The sequence below is a fragment of the Pristis pectinata genome, chromosome 10 (genome assembly GCF_009764475.1).
Source record: "Pristis pectinata isolate sPriPec2 chromosome 10, sPriPec2.1.pri, whole genome shotgun sequence".
Taxonomy (NCBI): Eukaryota; Metazoa; Chordata; class Chondrichthyes; order Rhinopristiformes; family Pristidae; genus Pristis; species Pristis pectinata.
The window spans coordinates 66127440-66154065 of NC_067414.1; the positions used below are offsets into that span (position 1 = coordinate 66127440).

General features: G+C 38.9%; 1 protein-coding gene across 2 annotated transcripts; it reads left to right on the plus strand.

The window, feature by feature from the left end:
- Positions 1 to 79: 79 nt before the first annotated feature.
- fkbp1b (FKBP prolyl isomerase 1B) lies at positions 80 to 26626 on the plus strand. 2 transcript variants are annotated; one of them, XM_052025187.1, is made up of 5 exons: positions 80 to 257; positions 912 to 959; positions 22319 to 22431; positions 22956 to 23114; positions 25901 to 26626. In XM_052025187.1, the coding sequence occupies exons 1-4, from the start codon at positions 221 to 223 to the stop codon at positions 23082 to 23084; spliced, it is 327 nt and encodes a 108-aa protein (XP_051881147.1). In that variant the 5' UTR covers positions 80 to 220; the 3' UTR covers positions 23085 to 23114; positions 25901 to 26626. The 2 variants fall into 2 exon arrangements, with proteins under 2 accessions (XP_051881147.1, XP_051881148.1); XM_052025188.1 differs by lacking the exon at positions 25901 to 26626 and adding an exon at positions 25006 to 25501.

Consider the following 26626-nt stretch of genomic DNA (forward strand, 5'->3'; position numbering starts at 1 on the left):
AACCTTCCAATTCCGCGTGGGGAGCGGGCGGGCTCCGAATGATTGACGTTCAGTGACGACGTCACACGCTCATTGACAGGCTGGGCTCGGCTGGTGCGTAGTTCAAGCCACGCTGGGTGTAAGGGAGAGGAGACGTTGCTGCCGTTTTCAGTGGAGATTGTGACAATTTCCTTGTCGAAAGATCCATATATCTTTTTTTAAAAATTATTATTGTTTAAGAATGGGTGTCGAAATCGAGACAATATCTCCAGGAGACGGTAATTCTTCTTTTGAAATGATATTTATTGTGTTAACTGGGTTTACATTGTAGCAGTCTTGTCTTAGCAGTCTAGACAAATTTGGTAGCAATGCAGTGTGTGTGGATTTTTAAATGGCATTTGCTGACAGCTGCTTAAAGGCTAGTACTGTACTGTAAGGGGGAGATAACGGAGCGACTGCGGGATTTCATTCTACTTAGATTTTCACTTGAAGTATTTGTTCTATTGGTATCGAGGAAAGAGGAAACGATCAGGCATGTTCTTTTTTTTAAAACTGATTGCACAGAGCGTGTGCCTGAAGAGGTATGTAAAGTTTAGTTACTGCAGCAGTCAAATCCTTGAACGATCAAAGCCAACCATTCTGAAGCAGGCATAGAATCTAAATCTAAAACCTTATACCTACTACAAGACGAGGATACGTTTCAGCAACTAACTTGGCAGCCGATTTATTCTGAAAGTTAGTGCGTTTTAGTGCTATGTTCTAAAGCCAATGTAAAAAATTATATTAAATAATTGGAATATCGTACAGTTACAATGTTACACCTGAATGTATTTAATCGTGGTACAATCTATTACAAATAAATGTTACATTTCATACACATAATAAATACTAAATATAAAAATGCACTAATTGTATGTTTTATTTTCTTTTAGGCAGGACATTTCCAAAAAAGGGACAGACGTGTGTTGTTCACTATATAGGTAATGTATTCTATGAATCATACATTTCAGAATGATCTAAAAAGAATGTCACCAGTGGGCAGTAATGGGCATTGCAGCTTTCAGAAGATGGTATCTATGATAGTGTTTTTGGAACCCCAACCTAGTTCAGTGTAGGATGCCAGGATCTGCTCCTAAATTTGCAGTCTCTCCCACACAAAGTTCTTCATTTTGACCATGTCGCCATGGCAAAATGCTGAGAGGTGGCCAAGTCCTTTTTCTCTAGGGAGGAAGAGTAGACTATAGGAAGAGCTGCTCTCAGCTGCCCTTGTGTAGCTTTTGGGTACTGATTTCAGAATGCTGGCAAAGTCCCAGGAGCAGTTCACTAAACTGACTAGAGATAGTGCATGATACAAATAAAAAGGGGAAAATTCAAGAAGCGGGGGCTTCTCTGACGTAGACACGTAACTTTAGATGCACAGCAAACCACTTGATGTATCAAGTCTAAATAACTAAAAGAATTTGGCTTTTCAGTCTCTTTTGTGTCTCAATTAAGATAGTAATGATAGTAATGATGCTGTGAGCAAGGCTCAATGACACTGAATGTAAATTAAGATTGCCGTTTGGTGAGATTTTTAAAGATGCATAATCTTTGAGCCTTGACTGCTACTAGACTGATAAGTGTAGAAAAACTATTTGTAATTAATCACTAGAATCTCTAGGCAAATGAATTAGTCAAGTAATTATTTCCTATTAAGCCACCATATAGTAAATCATTGGTGAAGCATTTTAACACAAAGGTAACTGTTTTGCAACAGTGACAATTGGCTTATACTATAACTAAATGTACACTGTTCAATGCACCTGCAGAGTGCAGGAAGATCTTTGGAATCTTGCACATTATGTCTCTTGGAATAATACAAAGTTCTGCATTGGGTTTGATATTTATCAAATGACATCTTTTCAGCATGTTTGAAGTATCCTACTTTTCAGATGTAAATTATTAATATCCCTGGAAGGACTTTGCCATCTGTTTTGGAAAACTTGTCTCATTGGGCAAGCTACAGATGTCACAGAGAAACAATTTGAATCTGTAGAGAAAATAAAAAGCTGGTTACCTGAAATTGTTGGGTTCCAAGGGCTGCATCTTGCCCGAATGGTGCTGTTCCTTGCACTTCTCCAATGATACCCAAGGTAGGAGGCTGAAGATAGAGAGGTCAAAGTGGGAGAAGGTCAGAGAATTAAAGTGACAGGTGACTGTAAACTCAGTTAATAAACAAAAACACATTGAATGAGTGCTTTGCAGAGCACCTTTATTCAGTCTGCAAGGGTGTCCCAATGTAGAGGAAACCATGTTTTGAGCACTGGGATTGGAAGAAGTGTAACTGAATTGCTCTTACACTTTGAAGGATTGTTTGGGTCCCCAGATGGTAGGGAAAAGAGGTGCCGACTCCTGCAGTTGCATGGAGAAGCCGGAGAAGGGGAACAATTGGTGAAGATAGAAGAACAAACTAGGGATTCGAGGAGAAAAGGTGCAAATTCAGTGCGTGGTCTCGGATGACTTAGCTCCAGCAGTAGATCTGTGTACTTCTAGAGTGTCTCAGTTCTGACTGTTATTGACCTGATCTTAAAATCACAGAAAAATTGTTAATTTGATTTCGTGTGTGTTGGCTCAGTGACTCAGTAATCTACAAATCCCTACTCTGCTTTAAACGGTGCCATGGGATCTTACATCTCCACCCAAATTGGTAGTCAAGGTCCTTAGTTTAACCTCACATGCAAAGGATGGCATTTCTGGTATTGCAATTGTACCTGATAATTGTGATCAAATTAATTGGAAAAGACATTTAATTGAGATGAGACTACAACTGAATTATGTTAACTCTTACTAATTTTCCCTTTTGTAATGGCGTTAACCTTGTATTCAAAAAGGAGTAATTTTATCGAATTATTATCTCTAATTTTTGTAGCGACATGAGAGGTTTTAATAAAGCAAGAACATTCTAGGCTCTAAATCCATGTGGGATTGGGTAGTCTCAGTTATGAGTAACATCTACTTGGGTGGGGTCCTGCATTTGATAGGAATTAATGTGTTTTTTTGGTGGGGTGGGCTGGGGTTGGTGTTGGTGAGATTTGAAAAAGAGATAAAATTAGCCACAGGAAAACATCACACCTACTTGATCTCTTTCCACTGCCTTGTGTTTTGTAACTCAAAATAGTTCTTCTGTTTGTTTGACACATATGCCGCATTTCCTTGCATCTTTGTCAAGTTTCTGTATACGTCAATTCTCTACTATATGTTCACTGTTTCCAGATGTCATAGTCGACCAATACTTTCAAAATGTCATTTCCCTGTTTATTTTGCCATTCACAGAAAACGTGAGGTGATGGTGACCTGCACAGATCAGGGCATGTCCATCTTTTAGCCTTTGGGTCTGTTGAGGTGGAGTCTAGAGTGGAAGCATTCTGTTCCTGCGATGTTCTATTCAATTCAAAGCAGCCAATGTGTCATTAGTGGTCATCAATTATACTTCTCAAAGTAGATAGGATGGCTTTATTATGATTTTGCTTTATATTGCAACACAAGTGCTGCAGCCTTGCATCTTTAATTCTTTATACACTTTCGCGTTCAAATTGCATAAAATGCTGTAGAGATAGAGCAGTGAAGAAAGTAGCTGAAGCAGTAACTTCTTCCTTGTAAGACCTGAGATTTCTACTGTGGAAATTTGCGTTCCTCACTTTTAACAACATATAAATGGCAAAAATGAGTGGTAGACTAGAGGGCTTGGAATTTTTCAGGAACCAGCACAGACTAAAAAGCTAACAAGGTGGGAGAAAATGGATTATGAAAGATAAATGACAAGTAATATCAAAACAAACAGCAAAAGCTTCTTTGGACATATCAAAGGGAAAAGGGCAGCTCAGGTGAGTGTGGGATCCCTGGCAGGTGAGACTGGAAACAAGGAAATGACAGGTAATTTAAGCCAATACTTTGCATTAGTCTTCATGGTGGAGGACACTGGAAATCATCCAAGTTGGCAGATGGGCTAGTTTCAAATAGCATGCAAGAACTCATAATAATCCCTATCATGAGGGACAAGGTGCTGGAAAAACTAGTGAGACTAAAGAGAAACGAGTCATTAGGACCCAATAACCTGCATCCAAGGGTTTTAAAATTAGTGTTGCAGAGATGGTGGTGCCATTGGTTATATAGTCATAGAGCAATGCAGCAAGGATACAGGCCCTTCGGTCCAACGAGTCCATGGTGCCATCCACCTAGTCCCAATTCGCTGCATTCGACCCATATGCCTCTAAGCCCTGTCTCTGCATGTACCCATCCAAATGCTTCTTAAATGATACTGTTGTAGTTGCCTCAACCACTTCCTCTGGCAGCTTGTTCCATATACTCACCACCCTCTGCGTGAAAATGTTGCCCATCAAGTCCCTTTTTAAATCTTGCCCCCTCACTCTAAATCTATGCCCTCTCATTTTGGACTCCCTTATCCCAGGAAAAAGACTGCTACCATCCACCTTATCTATGCCCCTCATGATGTTATAAACGTCTATAAGATCACCCCTCATTCTCCTACACTCCAAGGAATAAAGACCTATCCTAGCCAAGCTCTTCCTATAACTTAGGTCCTCTAGTCCTGGCAACATTCTTGTAAATCTTTCCTGCACTCTTTCTTGTTTAACCATGTCTTTCCTATAACAGGGTGACCAAAACTGTACACAGTACTCCAAGTGCAGCCTCACCGACAACCTATACAATTTCAACAATTGGAAAATGACACTGGAGAGATAGTAATGGGGAACAAAGAAATGGCGGACGAACTGAATAACTATTTTGTGTCAGTCTTCACTGTGGAAGACACCAGCAGCATACCAGAAATTCAAGAGTCAGGGGCAGAAGTGAGTGTAGTTGTTATTACTAAGAAGGTGCTTGGCAAACTGAAAGGTCTAAAGGTACATAAGTCACCTATACCAGGTGGACTACACCCCCAGGTTCTGAAAGAGGTAGCTGAAGAGATGGTGGAGGCATTACCAGTGATCTTTCAAGAATCACTAGAGCCAGGAATGGTTGTGGAGGACTGGAAAATCACAAATGTCACTCCACTCTTTAAGAAGGGAGGGAGGGAAAAGACAAGAAATTATAGGCCATTTAGCCTGACTTCAATGGTTGGTAAGATGTTAAGAGTCCATTATTAAAGATGAGGTTTCAGGGTACTTGGAAGCTCATGATAAACTAGGCCGAAGTCAGCATGGTTTCCTTAAGGGGCGATCTTGCCTGACAAATCTGTTGGAATTCTTTGAGGAAGGAACAGGCAGGATAGACAAAGGAGAGTCAGTAGATGTTGTTTACTTGGATTTTCAGAAGGCCTTTGACAAGGTGACGTACATGAGGCTGCTAAACAAGATAAGAGCCCATAGTATTAGAGGAAAGGTACTAGCATGGATAGAAGATTGGCTGACTGGCAGAAGGCAAAGAGTGGGAATAAAGGGGCCCTTTTCTGTTTGGCTGCCGGTGACTAGTGGTGTTCCACAAGGGTTGGTGTTAGGTTCACTGCTTTTCACGTTGTATGTTAATGATCTGGATGACGGAATTGAAGGCTGTGTGGCCAAGTTTGTGGATGATACAAAGATAGGTGGAAGGATAGGTAGTGTTGAGAAAGCAGGGGGTCTGCAGAAGTACTTGGACAGTTGGGAGAATGGGCAAAGAAGTGGCGGATGGAATACAGCGTAGGGAAGTGTATGGTCATGCACTTCATAGAAGAAATAAAGGCGTAGACTATTTTCTAAACTGAGAGCGAATTCAGAAATCGGAGGTGCAAAAGGACTTGGGAGTCCTAGTGCAGGATTTCCTGAAGGTTAACTTGCAGGCTTAGTTGGTAGTAAGGAAGTCAAATGCAATGTTAGCATTCACTTCAAGAAGACTAGAATATAAACGCAAGGATGTAATGCTGAGGGTTTATAAGGTGTTGGTCAGACCACATTTGGAGTATTGTGAGCAGTTTTGGGCCCCATATCTAAGGAAGGATGTGCTGGCATCAAAGAGGGTCCAGAGGAGGTTTACAAGAATGATCCTGGGAATGAAAGGGTTAACATATGAGGAGTGTCTGATGGTTCTGGGCCCTGTACTCGCTGGAGTTTAGCAGGATGAGGGGGTATCTCATTGAAACCTACCGAATATTTAAAGGCCTGGATGGAGTGGAAGTTTGGAGGATGTTTCCAGTAGTGGGAGAGTCTAGGACCAGAGGGCACAGCCTCAGAATAGAAGGATGTCCCTTTAGAACAGAGATGAGGAGGAATCTCTTCAGCCAGAGGGTAGTGAATCTGTGGAATTCATTGCCACAGACGGCTGTGGAGGCCAAGTCATTGGGTATATTTAAAGCGGAGGTTGATAGGTTCTTGATTAGTAAGGGCGTCAAAGTTTACAGGGAGAAGGCAGGAGAATGGGGTTGAGAGGGAAAAATAAATCAGCTGTGATTGAATGGTAGAGCAGACTCGATGGGCCAAATGGCCTAATTCTGCTCTTGTGTCTTATGGTCAATGTAATGTCCCGACTTCAATACACAATGCCCTAACTGATGAAGGTCAGTGTGCTAAATGCCTTTTTCCCCACTCTGTCTACCTGTGATGCTGTTTTCAACAAACAATGCACTTGTACTCCTAGGTCCCTCTGTTCGGTTACATTCTCCAGCACCCTACCATTCATAGTACAAGTCCTGTGCTGGTTTGACTTTCCAAAATGCATCACCTCACACTTACCTGTATTGAAATCCATTTGCCACTCCTCGGCCCACTCCCCTAACTGATCAAGATTTCCCTTGTAATCTATGATAACCTTCTTCACTATCAACAATGCCACCTAGTTTTGTGTGTTCCACAAACTTATTGATCAAGCCTTGTGCATTTGCATCCATTTATATGAATAACGAATAACAAGGGTCCCAACACCTATCCCTGCGGCACACCACTAGTCACCGGCCTCCATTCTGAGAAATAACCTTCAACCACCACACTCTGCTTCCTACCTCCGAGCTAATTTTGAATCCACCTAACTAGCTCTCCCTGGGTTCCATGGGACCTAACCTTCCAGACCACCCTACCATGTGGGACCTTGTCGAAGTCCTTGCTAAAGTTCAAATAGACAGCATCCACTGCCCAACCCTCATCTACCTTTTTGGGTTACCTCTTCAAAAAAAAAACCCCTAAAAGGTTTGTCAAGCATGACTTTCTACGCACAAAGCCATGCTGACTCCTCCTCATCAGACTCTGTTTATCCAAATGCTGGTAGATCCTGTCTCTCAGAATTCCCTCCAGTAACTTCCCCACTACTGACGTCAGACTGACCGGCTTGTAGTTCCCTGGCTTGACCTTGCTACCTTTCTTAAACAACGGAACAACATTAGCCACCTTCCAGTCTTCAGGAACTTTAACAGTGGCTAACGTTGAAGCAAAAATCTCCATTAGGGCCTCCGCAATTTCTCCTCTAGCCTCCCACAAATTGCAAGGATGCACTCGGTCAGGCCCTGGGGATTTATCCACTTTAATGCGCTGGTAAGGCTTCAACTATCTCCTTTCTGGTAGTACAAATGTTCTCCAAAACATCTCCACTAATTTCCCTTATCTCTTGGGCAACCATAATTTTCTCCTCAGTAAACACCAAGGAGAAATATTTGTTTAAAAATCCCACCCATCTCCTGCGGCTCAAGACATAGGTGGCCCTGCTGATCTCTAAGAGGACCTACTCTTTCCCTAGCCACCCTTTTACTCTTTATAGAGCTACAGAACCTCTTGGGATTTTCTTTAACCTTACCTGCCAGATTCATGTCATACCCTCTCTTTGCCCTCCTGATTTCCCTCTTAAGAGTATTCTTAATCTTTTCATAGTCATCAAGGGATTCACTTGTCCCCAACCTCCTAAACACAATGTTTGCTTCCTTCTTTTTCTTGACCAGAGCCTCAATACTTCTCATCGGCCAAGGTTCCCTAAACTTGCTAGGTTTATCCTTCACCCTAACAGGAACATGCTGCTCCTGGACTCTTGATGTCACACTCTTAAACGCCTCCCACTTGCCATTCATTCCTTTCTCTTCAAACAGGCTCACCCAGTCGACCTCTGCTAAATCCTGCCTAATTCCCCCAAAATTAGCCCTGCTCCAGTTTAAGACCCTAACCTGTGGACCTGTCCTATCCTTTTCCATCACTATCTTAAAACTAATAGAATTATGGTCACTAGAGCCAAAGTGCTGTTTGTTGATGTTTTTCAAAATGTACTTAGTTCCAGGAAGATACCAGCAGATTGGAAAACCACAAATGTGGCACCCTTGTTCAAGAAAGGAAAAATTCCAAAAGCAGGAAACTATTGGCCGGCTATACTGGTGTCAAAGTGGTGGAGTCATAATCAAGGAAGAAGTAAATAGTCATTTAGAGAAGCTTAATGCAATCAAACCAAGTCACCATTTTATGAAAAGAAAATTGTGTTTGACAAGTTTGCTAGAGTTCTTCAAGGAATGCAACAAACAATGTCAATAGAGAGGAAACTGTAGATGCAGTATATTTGGATTCACAGAAGTCATTTTATAAGGTGCCACATAAAAGGCTAGTGCATTAAATAAGAGCTCATGGGAATAGTGGGTTAATGTGAATAGAAGACTACTTACCATGTAGAAGACAGAGTCAGAAAAAAAATCAGTCTTTTTTGGGCTGGAGAGCTATAAGTAGTGGAGTGCCCCAAGAATCAGTTCTTATTTGTTAAATTATTTTCTACCTATCTTAATGACTTGAAGGAGGGGCAGCATGTAAGGTATTCAGGTTTGCTGATGACACAACAGTAAGTGGGATGGCCTTCTGCAATAAGGATATTTGGACTCTGGAAGAGGATACAAATAGGTTTAGAGAATGGGAGAAAAGTTGGCCACTGGATTTTAATATTTGGAAACTGTGAGGTCATTTACTTTAGTAAGGGGATTCAAGAGGCAGACTTTTATCTAACTGCAGAGGGATTGCACATGAGTGGATTACCTGAGGGATCTAGATCCACCTGTGCATGAAATCCAAAAAGTGAGCAAGCAGGTGCAGCAAGTAGTTAGGAAGGAAAATGGCATATTGGCATTTATTGCAAGGCGGTCGGTATTTAGAAATAGACATATTGTTATGATTGCACGGGTAGGACCATTGGTTGATGTTTTTCAAAACATACTGAGTTCTAGGAGGATACCAGCAGATTGGAAAACTACAAATGTGTCACCTTTGTTCAGTAGGGGAGAGAGGCTATCTGGAAGAGATTCATTCAGGGAATTAGAGGGTTGTTCTATCAAGAACGGCTTAATAAAGTTAAATCTGAATTCTAAAGGGGTTTGGAAGAATGGGAGTTGATCTTATTGACACATATAAAATCATAAGGGGGCATAACAGGGTAGTTCTTGAGATGTTTTCACGCGGGAGAGTCTCAAACGAGGGAATGTAATTACAAAATAAGGGGGCAATCATTTGAATCTGAGGTGCATCAGAATTTCTTCTGGCAGAGGATGGTGATTCTCTGGCATTCTCTACCTCAGAGGGTTACGAAGACTGGATCTCTGGAGGTATTTAAAGAGGTGGAAGATCAATTTTTGAATGATTGGGGAATTGAGAGCTATGTGGAGCTTGCACAGAAGAGGAGTTGAGGCCTGCATCAGATCAACTATAATTGTATTGAATGTTGAGGCCAGCTTGAGAGGCCAGTTGGTGCACTCCTGGCCCCATTTTCTTGTGTTCCAATGTGAAGATCCCTTTGTTACATAATGATTGCTTCAATATAGTGAAAATTTCCATAAAACTCGTAGGTAAAGCAGTTTCACTGTTTTTACTGTAATTTTGTCTGGCTTTTCTTGAAATCAATATTTTGGCACCACTGTTGCTGGTTGCAAGCTGGTGCTTCATCACAATGGCTATTGCTCGTGTGTGAACCTCGGGTTTTTGGCCAAGCAGCTTTCAGTAGGATTCATGAAAAGCAATCAGGAATGGGAAATCTAATAATTTTCTCTCCCTAGAGGCCTTTTGCAGCATCCTAACTGCTGTTATGGTCAAGAAAGCCAGCTCATGATAGACCTTGGATCAAATTTAAGCATTCTTTTCTCTGTATTACTTCATGTTGCATTGGAAATTGTCTTCATAGACAAATATTAGGATGGAGATTAATGTATATTTCAACATGCTTCTCTTGTTAACATAATTTGTCTCTTTTGATTCATTGTTTTTGCTTTCCCTGACTAATCAGAAAGAGTAACTGTTTTCCCTCCTTATGTTCAGTAACGTACTTTGACTAACATATCTTGAAATATAATTCAATTTGCACTTGCCCTGCATTTAGAATCATAGTATAGCAAAGAACCTGTGATCTCAATCTTGCATTGAATTTTTACCAAACTTGTTATTGACCTACTATGCATGATCAGTTATGTTTATAACTAATAAGTTAAACAGTCATTTCATCTCTATAATTACTGACACTAAATACATTTTATTGGATAGTTAGCATAATAAATTGTTTTACCTTGAAAAACTAGTTGCCACCAAAAGTAGCTGTAAAAAAAAACTCTAAAAGCAACCCCTTCAAATACAAACAATAAAGACTCGCCTCTAATTTTCATTCATAGTAGATTTTCATTGTACTATATACATTGTTTGCTCTTTCAGATTTTGAGCATTACCAAATTGGATAGAATAGAAATAATAAAAAAAAACAAGTACTGGAAATACTCAATAGGTCAAGCTGCATTTATTGAGAAAGAAACAGAATTAACATTTCAGGATAACGACCTTTCATCAGAAGTGGAAAAGTGCAAAAATGAGACGCGAGATTCTGCAGATGCTGGAATCTGGAACAACACACACAAAATGCTGGACTAACTCAGCAGGTCAGGCAGCATCTATGGAGGAAAATAAACAGTCGACATTGTGGGTTGAGACCCTTCATCAGGACTGATAAGGAAAAGGGCAGAAGCCAGAATAAGAAGGTTGGGGGATGGGGAGGAGTACAGACTGGCAAGTGATAGGTGAGTCCAGGTGAGAGGGAGACGCTAGGTGGGGGAGGGAGGATGAAAGGGAGTGATGTAAGAAGCTGATAGGTGATAGGTAGAAGAGGCAAAGGGCTGAAGAAGAAGGAATCCAGTAGGAGAGGACAGTAGACCATGGAATAAAGGGAAGGAGGTGGGGAATGGATGGGCAGGTAATGAGGGTGAGGCAGGGAAAAGAGAGAAGGTGAGGGAAAACAAAGGGAAGGGACAAAAAAGGAGTGGGGAAGAGGGGAGGGGTGACCACTTTGTCGAGCACCTTCGCTCCGTACACTGCAAAAGCAAAGATCTCCCGGTGGCTGCCCACTTCAATTCCACATCCCACTCCCATACTAATATGTCTATCCACAGCTCCTCTACTGCCACATTTAGGTCAGACGCAGGTTAGAGGAACAACACCTCATATTCTACCTTGGTAGTCTCCAACCTGACGGCCTCAACGTCGATTTCTCTGATTTCCGGTAACCTCTTCCCCCCTCCCCTTTTTTTCCCCTTCCCTTTGTTTTCCCTCATTCCTGTGGCCCCCCCACCCTTTCTGTTTCCCCTGCCTCACCCTCATTTCCTGCCCAACCATTCCCCACCTCCTTCCCTTTTATTCCATGGTCTACTGCCCTCTCCTACCGGATTCCTCCTTCAGCCCTTTGCCTCTTCTATCACCTCTCAGCTTCTTACATCACTCCCTTTCATCCCCCCTCCCCCACCCACCTACCTTCCCCCTCTCACCTATCACCTGCCAGCCTGTGCTCCTCCTCCTCCCCCGACCTCCTTATTCTGGCTTCTGCCCTCTTCTTTTCCAGTCCTGATGAATGGTCTTGACCCGAACCATCGACTGTTTATTTCCCTCCATTGATGCTGCCTGACTTGCTGAGTTCCTCCAGCATTTTATGTGAAGTGCAAAAATGAGATGTTTTGGTTGCAGAGAAAGGGAAGGATGGAGAGGAGCAAGGGCATGTCTGCAATCGGGTAGAGACCAAGGTTGTCCAGCTGACTTCATGGTTTTGGTGTAGTACAGTTAACAGTTGCACGGGGTAGATGGGGGGGGGGGGGTGGAAAAGCAAGCTGGATCTTTGAGATACAGAACACGGCAGTTGATGGAAATCTGAAATAAAGGATAACACTGGAAATAACCAGCAGATCAGGCAGTATCTGTGGAGAAAGAAAAGCTGAGTTAAGATTACAGGTAACCTTGCATCATTATCTAACTAGGAGACTGTATCTGAGAGGACAGAGTGGGAGTGGGTTAGAGAATTGAAGTGACAGACAGCTGGAAGCTCAGGATCATTCTTATGGACTAAATGGAGGTTTGCTTTCTCCAGCACAGAGGAGACCACATCCTAAGCACCGAATGGACAACACTACGTTGGAAGAATTGCAAGTGAATAGCTGCTTCATCTGGAAGTATTGGTCAGGTCCCTGAAGGAATGATATAAAAGAATAGGTGTTGCTTAGGAAAGTGCTGTAAGAAGGAGAGTGGTTCATGGGGGTGGAAGAGCGAATTGGCAGATTATGAAGGGAATAGTCCTTTCAGAATACTGAAAGGGAAGGAGAAGGGAAAATGTGTCTGGTGGAATTTTGTTGAAGGTGGACACAAATTACAGAGAATGCTCTGTTGAATGTAGAGATGGGTGAGGTGGAAGGTGAAGGCCAGGGACACTATCCTGCTCTGGCTTGGAGGCGAGGAGGTGAAAGCAGAAGTACGGGAAGTAGAGGGGACATAGTAGAAAGCCGTCAATTGTGATAGTGGGGAAGCTGCAGTTAAGGAAAAAAGGAAGACATTTCAGAGGCATTATTGTGGGACTTTCATCACCAGAACAGAAATGATTCAAATTGAGAAACTGAGGGAATGGAATGGAGTTCTTACAGGAAAGAGGTGTAGTCAGGATAGCTGTAGGAATTTGTAGGTTCGTAATGGATACTGGTTGCTGGCTTGTGCCTTAAGTTGGGTCTAGAGAAATCAAGAAAGGGAAGAACCAGAAATGGAACAAGTGAAAATGAGGGAAGGGTTGAAATTGACAGCAAAAATAATGAATTTTTTTGAGTCCTTATGACTGCAGGAAGCAGCACCAAAAAAATCATAAATGTATTAGGAAAAAGTGTTGATGGAGAAGGCTTGCATAGGTTGAAGCAAAGAATGCTCCATGTATCCCACAAGAAAACTGGCTCTTGCAAGTTCCCAGAGCAACACCTTTGATTTGGAGAAAGTGAGTGGACTCAAAAGGAATTGCTGTTCAATGTAAAGGCAGGCAAATGAGTGGGGTTGCTAGAGGGAGCTTGTTGGAACTCTGTTCAGTGAAGAAACAGAAGTCCCTTAGACCGTCCTGACGTGGGATGGAGGTATACTTTACTCTAGTGCTTGAAGGATTCACTGTTGATAATTAAAATTTATCGTATTATTTAAAATTCCACTTTGACATGGTCAAGACTTTCTTTGGCAATTTTAATTGGATTTACTGTGCAAAAATATTAACTTCCCATCCTTGAAAACTTCAGTGATCAGGACAACTGTGAAAGGCCATATTCATGTAGCCAACAGCCAAGCACCATATCTTGGACAGAAGCTTTAGGATATATCCACATATGTGAACATATCCACCCCATCTGATTTTTCTGCAGCACTTGCATGTAAATAACCATTGATGCTATTTAAATTGTCATTATTTGACAAATTTATTTAACTATATATCTTGTGCCACACAATGAATAAATCATCATTGATTTCTTGCATAATAAGATGCATAAAGGCACTCATTATATTTTAACAAGTAACATCACGTAATCACACTCTACCTCAAAATGATCGTTCTTTGCACCCAATTTCTGCTTTTCAGCTTGACAACAATAAGAATGCTGCTTTGTTGTGAAATATTTACCTGTTACTCAAATCGGAAGGAGGCAGTTGAACTATAAAGATTCATGTCCGTGACTACTTCCTCCTTTAGTGCTTTGAAATTATTGTTGCTCTCTTCTCATTTGGGCAGCAGAACCACCACTAAGTTGAGGAGCAACTAGTTCATTTCTCTTGGTCTTAATGAGTAATACTTCACTGGGTGAGGGTTTTGTACATCATAAGCTGCATTTTGCATCCTGTATGTATTCTCCAGTGGCAGGATCAATTGTGGATCATAATGTATTGGAGAATAGATGCCTACTGAAGATAGTAGGCTATATTACAAGGTTACAACCATTGGGAAAGGATCAGCAGACTGGATCTCTTTCTGTCTTGAAAGAGAAAGCTGACAGAACTCTTTCTTTTAAAAAAAAAGTGAAGGATTTTAATAGAGTATGCACCGAGAATACTTCCACTTCTTGTACTATGCAAAAGGAAAATGCTGTGTTCAGTAAATGATCAGCCTGCTATATATAAACAGGTCGCAGTTATATGCAGCAATGTGCAATCTGCTTTTTTTTTCTTAAGTGGTCTGTTCAAAAAAATTCTGCAAACTAAACAGGTTGTTAATTGTTTAAAAAAAAAGGTAATAATGAGGATAAATTATTTGCTTTGTGAGGTAAATTCTGAAACCAAATACATTTCAGTTTGAAATTAAAGTTCCCCTTCAGCAACCTTTGGAAGAATTATATTTTTGAAAGGAATAGAGAATTTTCATTCAGAATTGTTCTTTTTGGGCCAGGATTCAAGGATGAGGCAGAAGTTAAGGGGATCAAAAGCAAATATTTTAAAAAAGGATCCTAACATTGTGGAACTGATTACCAGCATGATCAATGGAACACAATCGCAGAAAATGTTTAATAAAAAACTGATGACTTTCTATTGAGAAAGAGATTAAGAGTTTCAAAATCGTGGAAAACAAAGTTTGAAAGAATAGGCTAGATAAATGTCATCTGCTCAAATGATTACTGTTGATGTATGCACATACTTAAGGATAAAGTCATAGAATGACAGAAAGAAATAATTTGTCTGTGCCAGCCCAGACAAGAGCTTGCCTATTAGTCTCAGTCCCCTTCCCTTCCATTCCCTTCCCTCATAATCATATAATTGTACTTAACCAATTCCCCTTTGAAAGTTATTTTTGGATTTGCCGCTCCACTCTTTAAGGCTTAGTATAACATGCTGCATGAAAAATATTTCCTCATCCGGACCCTAGTTCTTTTGGATGTTGGAAGACCCTGTAGTAGTTCTCTTTGCATAGTTTAAAATACTTTGTATCACAGAGTCATGGAAAGATACAGCATGAAAACAGACTCTTCGGCACACTGAATCCATGCCAACCATTGGGCACCCATTTTGACACTAATCAAACTCTAACCCATTTCTTTTCTTCCCATAATCTCATCAATACCATGCCCTTCCCCAACCCCAAGAGGGTAAAATTCATGTACATACTAGAGACAATTTATAATCAGAAATTAACCTACTAACTCAAACGATTTTGGGATGTGGGAGGAAACTAGAGCACCTGAAGGAAGCCAATGTGGTCACATGTACAACATCTAAACTCACACTGACAGTACCAGTGGTCAGGCCAGGTCACTGGAGCTGTGAGGTTGCAGCTCTAGCTGTGGCAATGTAACATCTGCCACTTTTCTGTCTAGTCAAGGTTAATCTCAAGACCCACATAATAGTTGTTTCATATTGTGAAGGAAATAAGAGTTGGTTTATGCTTTTTTTAAAAAAAAAGCCACTGTACTATTGACCAAATGCAGTGCAAAACAAAACTTGCATAATACTTACATTAGCTGAAAGATACCAGGAACTTCTCTCAGGATTTAATTTATGTGTTCCTACCAATTTCCAGCTGCACAAAAGTATTATCATTGATACTAATTTTGAAATTTCTATTTCTTCATTCTTCAATCAGAAAGGTCTTCCACATAAAGCTAACCATTCCACAGAACTACTTTAAATTATTCTGATCCAACTACTTAACTCTAGCTTAGTTCACAAAAGTAGATTTTCCAAATATTACACAGTGCACCTGGATTTGTATTGCAGAGGATAAAAAATGTAAAGCAATTTAATTAGAGCAATATTGGTTTGTAAGTAGATCTTGACTGACAATGAAAAGAGGATCATGATACTGGTTTCAATCGTCTGAATTTTTAAAAATATTGTTGTTTAACAGGTTTGAGGTAGAAATGTGAAACTGCAAATTAATATTGTTTACTCATGAGCTTGTAAGAAACCTTGCATGGAAATTTAAAATTCTTAGTAATCCTATATCTTGTGGTAAAGTGTCTTATTTTAATAACATGGGCTATCTTTGTACAGCAAAGGAATATGAAATCAATCAAGTTAAAGTGTAAAGGTATATTTTATTCTATTTCATGTGTTACACATCAGACATACCAGAGAAAAGCTAAAGGAGAGAAAATCATAAATGCATTTCCTTTCAAGACATTAGTTTAGCTTGATGGATGACATATGACTCTCCAGCATGGGATATAATTCCTCCCCCGGGCACTAAAAGTCCCTCAGCTCTTTTTGCGTTATCTTTGCTTGTATTAAACTTTATTGATATCTATGTAGTGAAGACTAAAAGTTTCCAAGCAATTGTCACTTGAATTTTCAAGATTCAACTTTTTTTTATTAGCTTTTTTCTGTTGCTTATTTATTGGCATTTGTTGGTCATTAAAATTGCTCTTTTAGGCTGAGTATGTAAGAACTTCAGAAGACTTATAACCAGATAAGTACCTGATTAGGAATTGGATTGAAGTTTGTATTTTTCTCCATTGCTGAATGTATTGGAAAAATAAGGATAAGTAATTTATTTTGAATTTACATTTTATTGGATCATTACTTGATTAAAGTGGGTGTGGCACAGCTGCAATATTACAAAATTGATAGTATAAATGAGTTCAATGTCCCAGACAGATAAAAATGATTGAGAACAGGTCATTGTTAAGTCTCCTAGGCAAATTCATGAGTAGATGGATAGAAATAAGCATATTTCTACATACTGATCTCCAGTTGCACACAGAACCTGGAGAGTGAAATGCTTCTGTGTTTGAGTTGGCACATATTAAAGGTGTGTTTATGTAGTATTTTGGAGAGTTTATATTAATAGATTTTTGGTCAAGTTCCTCTGAGGAATCATTTAGTTTGATGCACCTTACAGACCTTTTGTTATTCTTTATTTTTTTTGGCTTCAGGACACCTACAGAAAGTATGTGTGTGAAGTTCCTCTTGTATGCTTTTCACCTCGTATCAGTTTAAAATTCTAGTGTAAAAGTGATTAAAGTTAAGGTAGGTGAATGAATCAAAATGTACAGTGTGGAACAGCACCCTAGATATTATGGAGAGAAATTAAATTGTGTGGCCTAGAAATGGTGTTATTTCAAGTATTGTTTACTGTTGTAATGTAGGTGTAAATCTACATTTTAAATTAAGGTAAGAACAGGGAAGGAAAAACAAAGATGTGTCATTGAGTACATGACTAACGTGAACATGTGAACTCCCATCAAAAGAATAATACAACTCTCAAATATTCTGCTCCTGCAGCCAAACAAATATGCTTGTCAATGCTCAATGCAGAGAGCATTGTGCCAATGGAATTTATAACCTAGAGAATCATGGCTTCCCCACTTATTTTCCATGCCACCTTTGGTAGAGAGAGTCCTCCAATTAAAATTTAGCTAAAAATACCCAAGTTATCTACACTGTGACAGAGATTCTTGTTGGGGCTGAATTCAGTGTGCTGGTTGGATCATCAGTTTCTCGAAGCAGATAATCTGATATGGGATGTAGTCCCATTCCAGGTGGTCTTCCATCCAATACTGTTTAGACTTGAGTCTTAAATGGGTCCTTGAAGAGGATGCAATAATAATGCAGATGCATTGCAGTGCAAATGAAGAATGATAGTTGAATTGCTGCAGAAGACCATCTTAAAAAGTAGTCTTGATTCATGAAACTATGACTACAAAGAAAACTTTTATTCAGTGGGGCTCACCAATGTTTAAATAAAATAAAACATTGCTAATATTGACATGAATAAGGTTAGTTTTTGAGAAAGCTGAATTATCCATGTGTACTCGCAATTTTTTTTGCTTCTAGCAACTACAACAACCAAATTTGAAAGATGTCAAAGCTGTCAGTCCTTGTTACATTTGCCATGTCTTGCGATGCCCTTTATTTCAAAAATATAATACATCAGAGGGTGCATGAGAACTCCATTCTATATCTTTTGCACGACCTTACAATATTTTAATATAAGTATATTAATATTACATAAAGGAATTCAGTGTGGGATTTTGTATAAAAGAATAAAGGAAAAGTCCATAACAATTTGGTTTATGCATCATGTGATATTATCTCTGTGGCCATTGAGAACTGTGTGGTAAAACGTCTGATATAATGTTGTGTCAACCATTGCTGTTAGGAATTGGTAACCCTTGATTAAAATATTTGGCTAGAAGTTCTATCCTGTTTATTTGCCCTGCTGAAAAGAGCAGAAGCTCTGGATGCTACACTATTATAAATAGTATGACAGTTTTTGTCTGGTATTCCACTTTTCTTGACCATTATACCTGTAATTGTCTGTTATGGCACATTGTTATATCATTAAATGTAAAAATAAAGATTACCTGTGTTTTGGGATTACTTTTCTTCCAAAAGAATTGCAATTCACATTAGCAGTATACACCAAGGAGACACAAGATACTGCAGACGCCTGAATCTGGAGCAAAAAAATACAAGAACTCAGCAAGTCGAGCAGCATCTGTGAAGGCAAAGGGATAGTTGATGTTTCAGCTCAAGACGCTGCATCAGAACTGAGAGTGGAGGAAAAAGCCAGCCAGAATATAGAAATGAGGGAGGGGTAAGACAGAGGCTGGTAGGTGATAGGTGAAACTAGATGACTGGTGGGGGAGCAGGGGGATGATGGGTGGAAGGGAAGAATGTTCAGAGGTGGCTGGAGGTGGAACGGGATAAGGGAGGGATGATCGGCAGATGGAACCGGGTGGGGTGGGGATAGGAAAAGTGAACCCAGGGAACAGAAACCCAGGTAGATAGGTATGTGGGTGATGGGCAGTTGGAACCAGGTGGGGGAGGGTAATGAGTCTTTATAAAGGTTGGGGGGGTGGGGGGGAAGGTGGAATAGAAAAGTGAACAAAGGGAGAAAGAACCTGGGTGGACTGATGGGAGTGGGAAAGGAACACAGGGTTACCTGAAATTGGCATGAACCTTGAATTTTCCAAAGGACTGTAGGCTGCTCAGTTGGAATATGAGGTGCTGTTCTAGTTTGTGTCTTGCCTCACCTTGGCAGTGGAGAAGGCTGAGGACAGATAGGTCGGTATGGGAACGGAAGTCATTTCAACTGTGAACACAATCTATTTTCTCACTATTTCAGATGCATTTTATATTATAATCTTGTTAAAGACAAATGTAAATTATTGTCATTTTAATCAGTCATATTATTGCCATAATGTTTCATTTCTAATGGTGTTGAATGAAGTCCTAAACTATTGTACTGGCTGTCATTGGAACCCAGACATAAATTTAAGATAAATTATATCGGGAAGAACACGATTAGAACAAAAAAAACAAAGTCCATTGCAGTGCAAAGTGGTCATGGTGTTGCTATACTGAGGGTAGTGATTGGGGTTGTGTAGATTGGTTCAAGAACTGAATGGTTGAAGGGAAGCAGCTGTTCTTGAACCTGGTGGTGTGTGGGACTTCAGGATTCTGTACTCTGCCCGATGGTAGCTGCGAGAGTGTGGCATGGCCTGGATAGTGGGGACCTTTGCCTTTATTGTATAACTTATGAGTAATTTATGTTTAATTTGTTTCTCTTGTGAATGTTGTGTCTCTAATACCATGTGCCTATGATGCTGCTGCAATTATTTCATTGCACCTGTGCACACGTGTACTTGTGCAGATGACAATAAACTCGACTTTGACAATGATTCTGAGTTAACCCATCATTACTCAGGCTCAGAATCAGAATCTTCCTTCATATGAATGGGGAGCCTCTAGTGTGCCATCTGAGACTCATTTGTCGCTGAGGCCTTGTGCTGCTGTGTTGGAGTGGGGAGATGATTTGGTTGAGGAGTATCAGTTTGTTTGGCCTCTTGTGTTGGGAACAGGTGAACGTGGTTGGGTGAGGCCCAGGTTGAATTGATCCCAAGTACCCTGCAAAAATTACATATATCTGATTACTTTTGTTTTTTAAATAAAAGCTTTTTTCAAAAAAAGAAAATGACATATAAATCTTTGAGGATTTTTCAGAATATTTGGCAATATCTGTTTGATACTATCTGTGTCCAGTGTAGTCAAAGTAGATACAGGGAAGATGTTGCCCCAGGCTAGGGCCTCGAATGAGGAAGTCACAGTTTCAGAACATGGGTTAAAAGAATTAGGATCAAGGTGAAGAGAAATTTCTTCACTGGTAGTGTGGTGAACCTGTGGAATTTTCTACCACAGAAGACGATGAATGCCAAGTCGCTGAATACATTTAGGATGGAGGTAGATAGATTTCTAGACAGAAAAGAAAGAGAGTGGGAATATTCCATTGACACTGAGGATTAGTCATGATCATATTGAATAGTGGAGCAGCTGGAAGGGTTAAATGGTCTTCTACTACTTTCTAATTTTCTATGTCTAATGTGGCAGCTTTTTTTTGAAGCAAGTACTCTGTTTTTTATCAGCACCTCTCTGGTTACACATATTAAACTCGCTCATTAGTTCCTTGCTATTCAAATACTCTGTAAATCTGATTGATTCAGGCTATAAATGTTTTGCATGGCAGAAAATATTTGTCATTTTTTCCGTGAGTGTTACCATTTCAATGACATATGAAACAAACTTTTTATCAAAGGATTTAGTCTATAAAATAAAATTAAAGTTACTCGTAGTGAATGTACTTCTATTGGTTAAAATTGTGTATTTTGTTCATAGTGTCATGTATGATTTGTTTTTGTTTGCTATTCATTATGATTTAAATTACTTTTAACATAAAAGGTATATTTATAGAACACCTTTGGAAATAATTGTTCCCAAAGCATTAGGCTGCACTGCCATGGGATTTTTTTTAGAAATAGAAGTGGACAGTGATTTTTCTTGTGTGAAATTAAGGGGCCACAATATTGCTTTTCAATGGCATCTAATGCACACTGTCAGACAACCAAAGGCAAAACTATGACCTAGATTTTGTAGCCAGCTCCGCATAAATAGGTCAGCGTTCATGGAGTTTTTCAACAATATAATTTTGCATAATTCTGGAGAAATATGTTGAATATCATGCCAAGTATATGAAGTGTATATGATCTTGCTGTACTCTAAGATTTGTTTAGCCTCAGAAGAGAGAATTGAGTGATAGAAAAACAACTTTCTTGAATGTTACAGCAATTGAGATTTGTTGATGATGTTCAGTGCCCTACTGATGTTTCAATGCCCATTAATCACATTCTGCATACATAGAGCTAATAAAGTGTTTTCCCTTTGGGTGAAATGGGAGTGGGGGGTGGAGAGAGTTATTTTTAATGTATTTATTTTGAAAATTTGATGCAGTTTATTGGTATCAATCATTAATGATAAATCTATTTTTGTATAATTACACTTTAAAAATATGAAACATTTTGGAACATGAGATTTCAAATATATTCTAGAGTAATGCTATAATGTCAGGGCCAGTGAGAACAATAGTTTTATTTTGACTTGACCTCTGAAACTATTTTCTTTAAAGAGAGAAAAATCAAGTCAAACGTGAAACCAACAATTAGATCCATCCAAACTAGCAGTCTCCCAGCCTAGATTCCAACTGTATTTTAGAGTACTCACTGACATTATCTTAAAGCATTCAGTCTCTTTGGATGGAAATATTTAACACCTTTTGAATATTTTAATCTCTGGTTTGTTTTACTTTTCAATAAGCTTGTCACTTTAACCCATTCGGCTAACTTAGTCTAACATAATATTGTGGGTCTGCTTTCCCTACACGTTTTCACAAGTGAAAGGCTAACCTTGTGTACCAATGAAAGACAAAAGAGGCTTGAGGAATTAAATAGTCTGCATCTATCTCCACATGTGATATATAACCATGATTCTGATCAAACTCTCATCCTATTTCATGTGAGAATATAGGATAATGTTATTACACAAGATTTATTGGAGAGAAGAAAGTCTGGTAATCCCAGCAGAACCTAAGTTAAGGAAGGGTATAAAAATGAATGACCCTTAAAAAGTGCAAAGCCTTGGTATATTAACTTTTTATGTCAATCATGCTAATAAGGAAATGCCACCTGTGCAGAAGTATTTTTGTCAACAGCAATATTACAGTGTTTTCTGATGTTGTTTGTAAATGTAATTCAAGGATATTAGGCTTAAACATTTTTGTAAATGTCCTCATGGCTGTCATGATTTCTGAGAGGGTTATGTTGTGTTTACAGGAATGCTCCAGAATGGAAAGAAGTTTGACTCTTCCAGAGACAGAAACAAGCCTTTCAAGTTCAAAATTGGCAAACAGGAAGTAATTAAAGGCTGGGAAGAAGGTGTAGCACAGGTATTTATTGGATGATCATAATGTCAAAATTTCAGTTTACCAGATATTATGCTTTTACAAAAGTACAGACATACCATTAAAGTTGCTGCTGCTTACAGCTTTTACTATCTTTCTATAAAGCCTGTACAGTAAATATTTTATGGGTATTTGGAGTCCTCTTGTAGATGGTATTAAGCACGAGGTGTATTTCTAGCACATTCATTAAGAACCTTAAAGATGCATATCTAATTTAAAGATGCATCAGCACCAAATGTATTTTGGTTTGACTGTGTGGTCTTGCTGCAAGGCCTGTACGGTTTAAAAACAAAATCTAGCCTGGTTTAGTCTTTTCAGAGAGGATGCTGAAATCATGATGAAATAGAAGATACGGTTTGTTAACAGCAAGATGACAGCATCAGTTTTCTACTATATTAGGATAATATTACTATAATTTAGTATTACCACATACAAGTAGAAGGGAATAACATTTCAAATGAGTGTAAACTGATGAATTCAACTAATAATCAAAATTGTTTCAATAACAGATGAGTTTGGGGCAAAGGGCAAAACTGACCTGTACCCCTGACGTGGCATATGGTGCAACAGGCCATCCCGGAGTCATCCCAGCCAATGCCACTCTTATCTTTGATGTAGAGCTGCTGAAGTTGGAGTGACAAAGTCCTTAATTGATATTTAATTGCAAGGTATGTTAATTGCTTCAATTTATTAGATTTCTTTCTCTTGTAAAAGTGGGTATTGAGTTTGATCTAAAACTTATAAAGAACTACCTTATTGCACGTACAAGTCACTTTAAAATATGTCTAGACATTTGTCTGAGAAGCAATAGGGTCATTGTTTAAAAAGTACAGCTTTAAGTAAAGTGCTGGGAAGTAATTACTGATCAATAAACTGCCTTGGTTTGCCAGGAAGAGTGCTTGGTGTCTGGGCAATGGATTAATGGAAGAGATGCTAGATTCTGTAATAGTAATATAATGGGGATTCTGTAATAGTAATATAATGGGGATTCTGTAATAGTAATATAATGGGGATAATACTTTGGAATGATGAGGTAAAGGGGTCTAGAAAGCCAATTTCAGCTGAACCTTCAACCAAACCAAGATAATTTTGAGATTGTGAGTATGTGTTCTGGACTAAAAGCTCAACACTACCATTAGAATTATTGGTTGATTCAAGATGAAGGTTGCCTAGCTTGATGAGCCATTTGACATGGAACTTTGTGATTAAACTTCTGTATAATAGTCATACAGTAATACAGCATGGATACAGGCCCTTCGGCCCAACCAGTCCTTGCCGACACAGTACCCACCCAACTAGTCCCAACTTCCTGTGTTTGGCTCATATCCCTCTAAGGCCCACCCCTGCATGTACCTATCCAAGTGTTTCTTAAATGATGCTATTGTACCTGCCTCAACCACTTGCTCTGGCAGCTCATTCTATATACTCTCCACCCTCTGCGTGGAAAAAATTGCCCCTCAGGTCCCTTTTTAAATCTTTCCCCTCTCACCCTAAACCTATGCCCCCTAGTTTTGGACTCCTCTACCTTGGGGAAAAGACTGTTATCATCCACCTTATCTATGGCCCTCATAATTTTAAGCACTTCTATAAGGTCGCCCTTCACTCTCCTACGTTCCAAGGAATAAAGACCAAGCCTGGCCAACCTCTCCCTATAACTCAGGCCCTCTAGTCCTGGTAACATCCTCATAAATCTTCCCTGCACTCTTCAGTTTAACCACATCTTTCCTATAATGTACTTCTTAAATGTATAATGTACTACCTAAATGCACAGCTACGCTGTTACATTTCTACAAACATTTGTGCATGCTTAGGACCTTTGAAAGTAGCTCTTATCTGTAAGCAAACTTTAATCGTCATAATATGGAACCAGAGCTTTCAAACTTCACTCTAGTTACAAAAGAAGTATATTTTTTGTTACATTTGCAATGGTACATGCCACCTGGTTTGGTAACATTGCACTGGCACAGATTTGTACTTGTGCTTTAGGTGACAAATATGAATAGTAATAAATGTACATTTACTCTTTCATATCAGTTTCCACATATATTCAGTTCATTGAACCATAATGAGCATATTTGGTGAAGCTAAAAATGTACATATAAGCCTCAAAGCTATGAGGAAGTTAATATTCATCTGCAATTCATCTGGTATTTCACTTAACTACATTCTTTCCTTGGTGCAGTTGTTTTTTCATTGAGTGTCATTATAAAATTAGACTGATTACCATTCAGCTCTCCTATATAACCAAGTGAGTGTGGGCTTGATTAGAGAATAGTTGGCATACTTCATTGAAGTTTCAGAGGCTTGCAGGAAGGTTTCTTAAAAGGTGCAAGTTTTGACAAATGGGTACATGGTTACATTTTCAACTGTACAGGCGCAAGATATCGCCTTCTCCATCTTGTCTGCATGATTAACCAATACACCAGTTGTTTACCATTAAAGTTGTTGTTTTTCTAATTGGAATAAAATATTGCTATTGTGATGCTAGAGAAGTCATATAACTAGATAAATAAAAGTGACTTGTATTTAAATAGTAATTTTATTTTTCTCTTTTTAAAGGGATGACATAGGGAGTTCTGGGTTTCAGTACTGTGGAATAGATCTTCGGTGGCTCAAGAAGCCAGTTAGAAGAATTTTATGATATTGATTAAAAAGATCCAATCCTACCAACCTACCTACATCCTGTTTGTTTTGCTCTCGATATTTGGAATTGTTAGTTTTGACTGCCAGTGTTGTTTATTTGTAGATCCTGTGCTTTTGAGATTCATATTTCAATTTTTATTGATTTCTGGTCTGTTTAATTGCATGAAGTATTTAATGAATTTGAATAATTTCAAATTATTTGACAAACATGACTTGACTGGGGTCTAACCTAATTTTTCAATAGCAAAGACCTTAAAAAGGGGCCTACTAAGATTTTATGGAATTAAAATAAATGGGCATTCATGAGAAACTATAGGACCTGTATTACCAGTCTTACACTGAAGCAAGAACTTATGTAAAACTTAATTGCTTGTTTAAATAAAAAAAACTTGATGTTCACCTTTAAAATATAGTCCCAGGTAATTGTATGTTTCTTTTTCTGTTGGGATAAGATCATCATTAATGTTTGTGATCATAAATTCTGGCAAAACCCCTTGAGCTATAAGCTTAGAAATGCAACATGTGCAGGCACATCTAGAACAAAACAAAAATGTCATATTGCAAAGAGATCTTACAAAATATTTGTAAGTTGAAGTAGTCATATGTGTTTATCAACCAGAATTTGGTCATTTTAAATGAGAGGCAGGATATTTATGTTTTTTTATATAATAACAGAAATGCTGGAAGCACTCAGTAAGTCAGGCATTCTCTGTTTTTCTGTTTATATTTCAGATTTCCAGCGACTGTAGTTTTTCTTTTGATTTTCATACTTGTGCTTTTGTTGAAATCAGTTTTGTCTGTTCTCATTTAGGCTGTTGAATGGAAAGCCAAGTGCTAATGACATTTCATACAATGCAGAATCTGAAATGCAGCAAAATGACTTGCATCAACAAATGTTATGATGTAACCTGCTCAAACATACTTCCAGACACCATAGCAATACCTAGCTTCAACCTTCCTGACCTAAGGAAATAGCATGGAAACAAACACCACATCAAAATGAAGAGGAAAAGATTACAAGAACTATAAGTTAAAAATATTTTTTAAAAAAGCTAGAAACATTCATCAGGCCAGGCAGCACCTGTGAAGAGAGAACCCGATTTACCATTTCAGATCAACATCTCTCATCAGGACTGGAAAAAGCTAGAGATAAAACAACTTGGAAATTGCAGGGAAAGGATGTGGGAAGGAAAGAACAAAAAGTGATAGGGTGCAAAATGCCATCATTCTTTTTGTTATTTAATTTCTCTTCCCTTCCACTGTACTACGGATCTTCATTTTGTTGTTTTCTGTGGAGTATTTCCAGAAATTCCTAATTTAATTTTGGATTTATGGCATCTACAATATTTTGCTTGTGTACTAATTTCATCAGTTTGCAACACATTTTGCAAGGTTATATAATAAAACTTCATTTTTAAATCATTATGCATTAATCATTTGGCATTGTACAGTATAACCAAATGTGTCTTTTAAAAGAAAAAAAATAAGTTTGAGTTACTGATTTTGGATGTTAAATAAAATTTGAAGGGAATTCCCA

Excerpts from the sequence above, each read along its gene's own strand:
- fkbp1b (XM_052025187.1), top strand. The coding sequence starts at position 221 with ATGGGTGTCGAAATCGAGACAATATCTCCAGGAGACG. Across the intron at positions 258-911 it reads GACAATATCTCCAGGAGACG|GCAGGACATTTCCAAAAAAG; the intron begins GTAATTCTTCTT and ends ATTTTCTTTTAG. Across the intron at positions 960-22,318 it reads GTGTGTTGTTCACTATATAG|GAATGCTCCAGAATGGAAAG; the intron begins GTAATGTATTCT and ends TTGTGTTTACAG.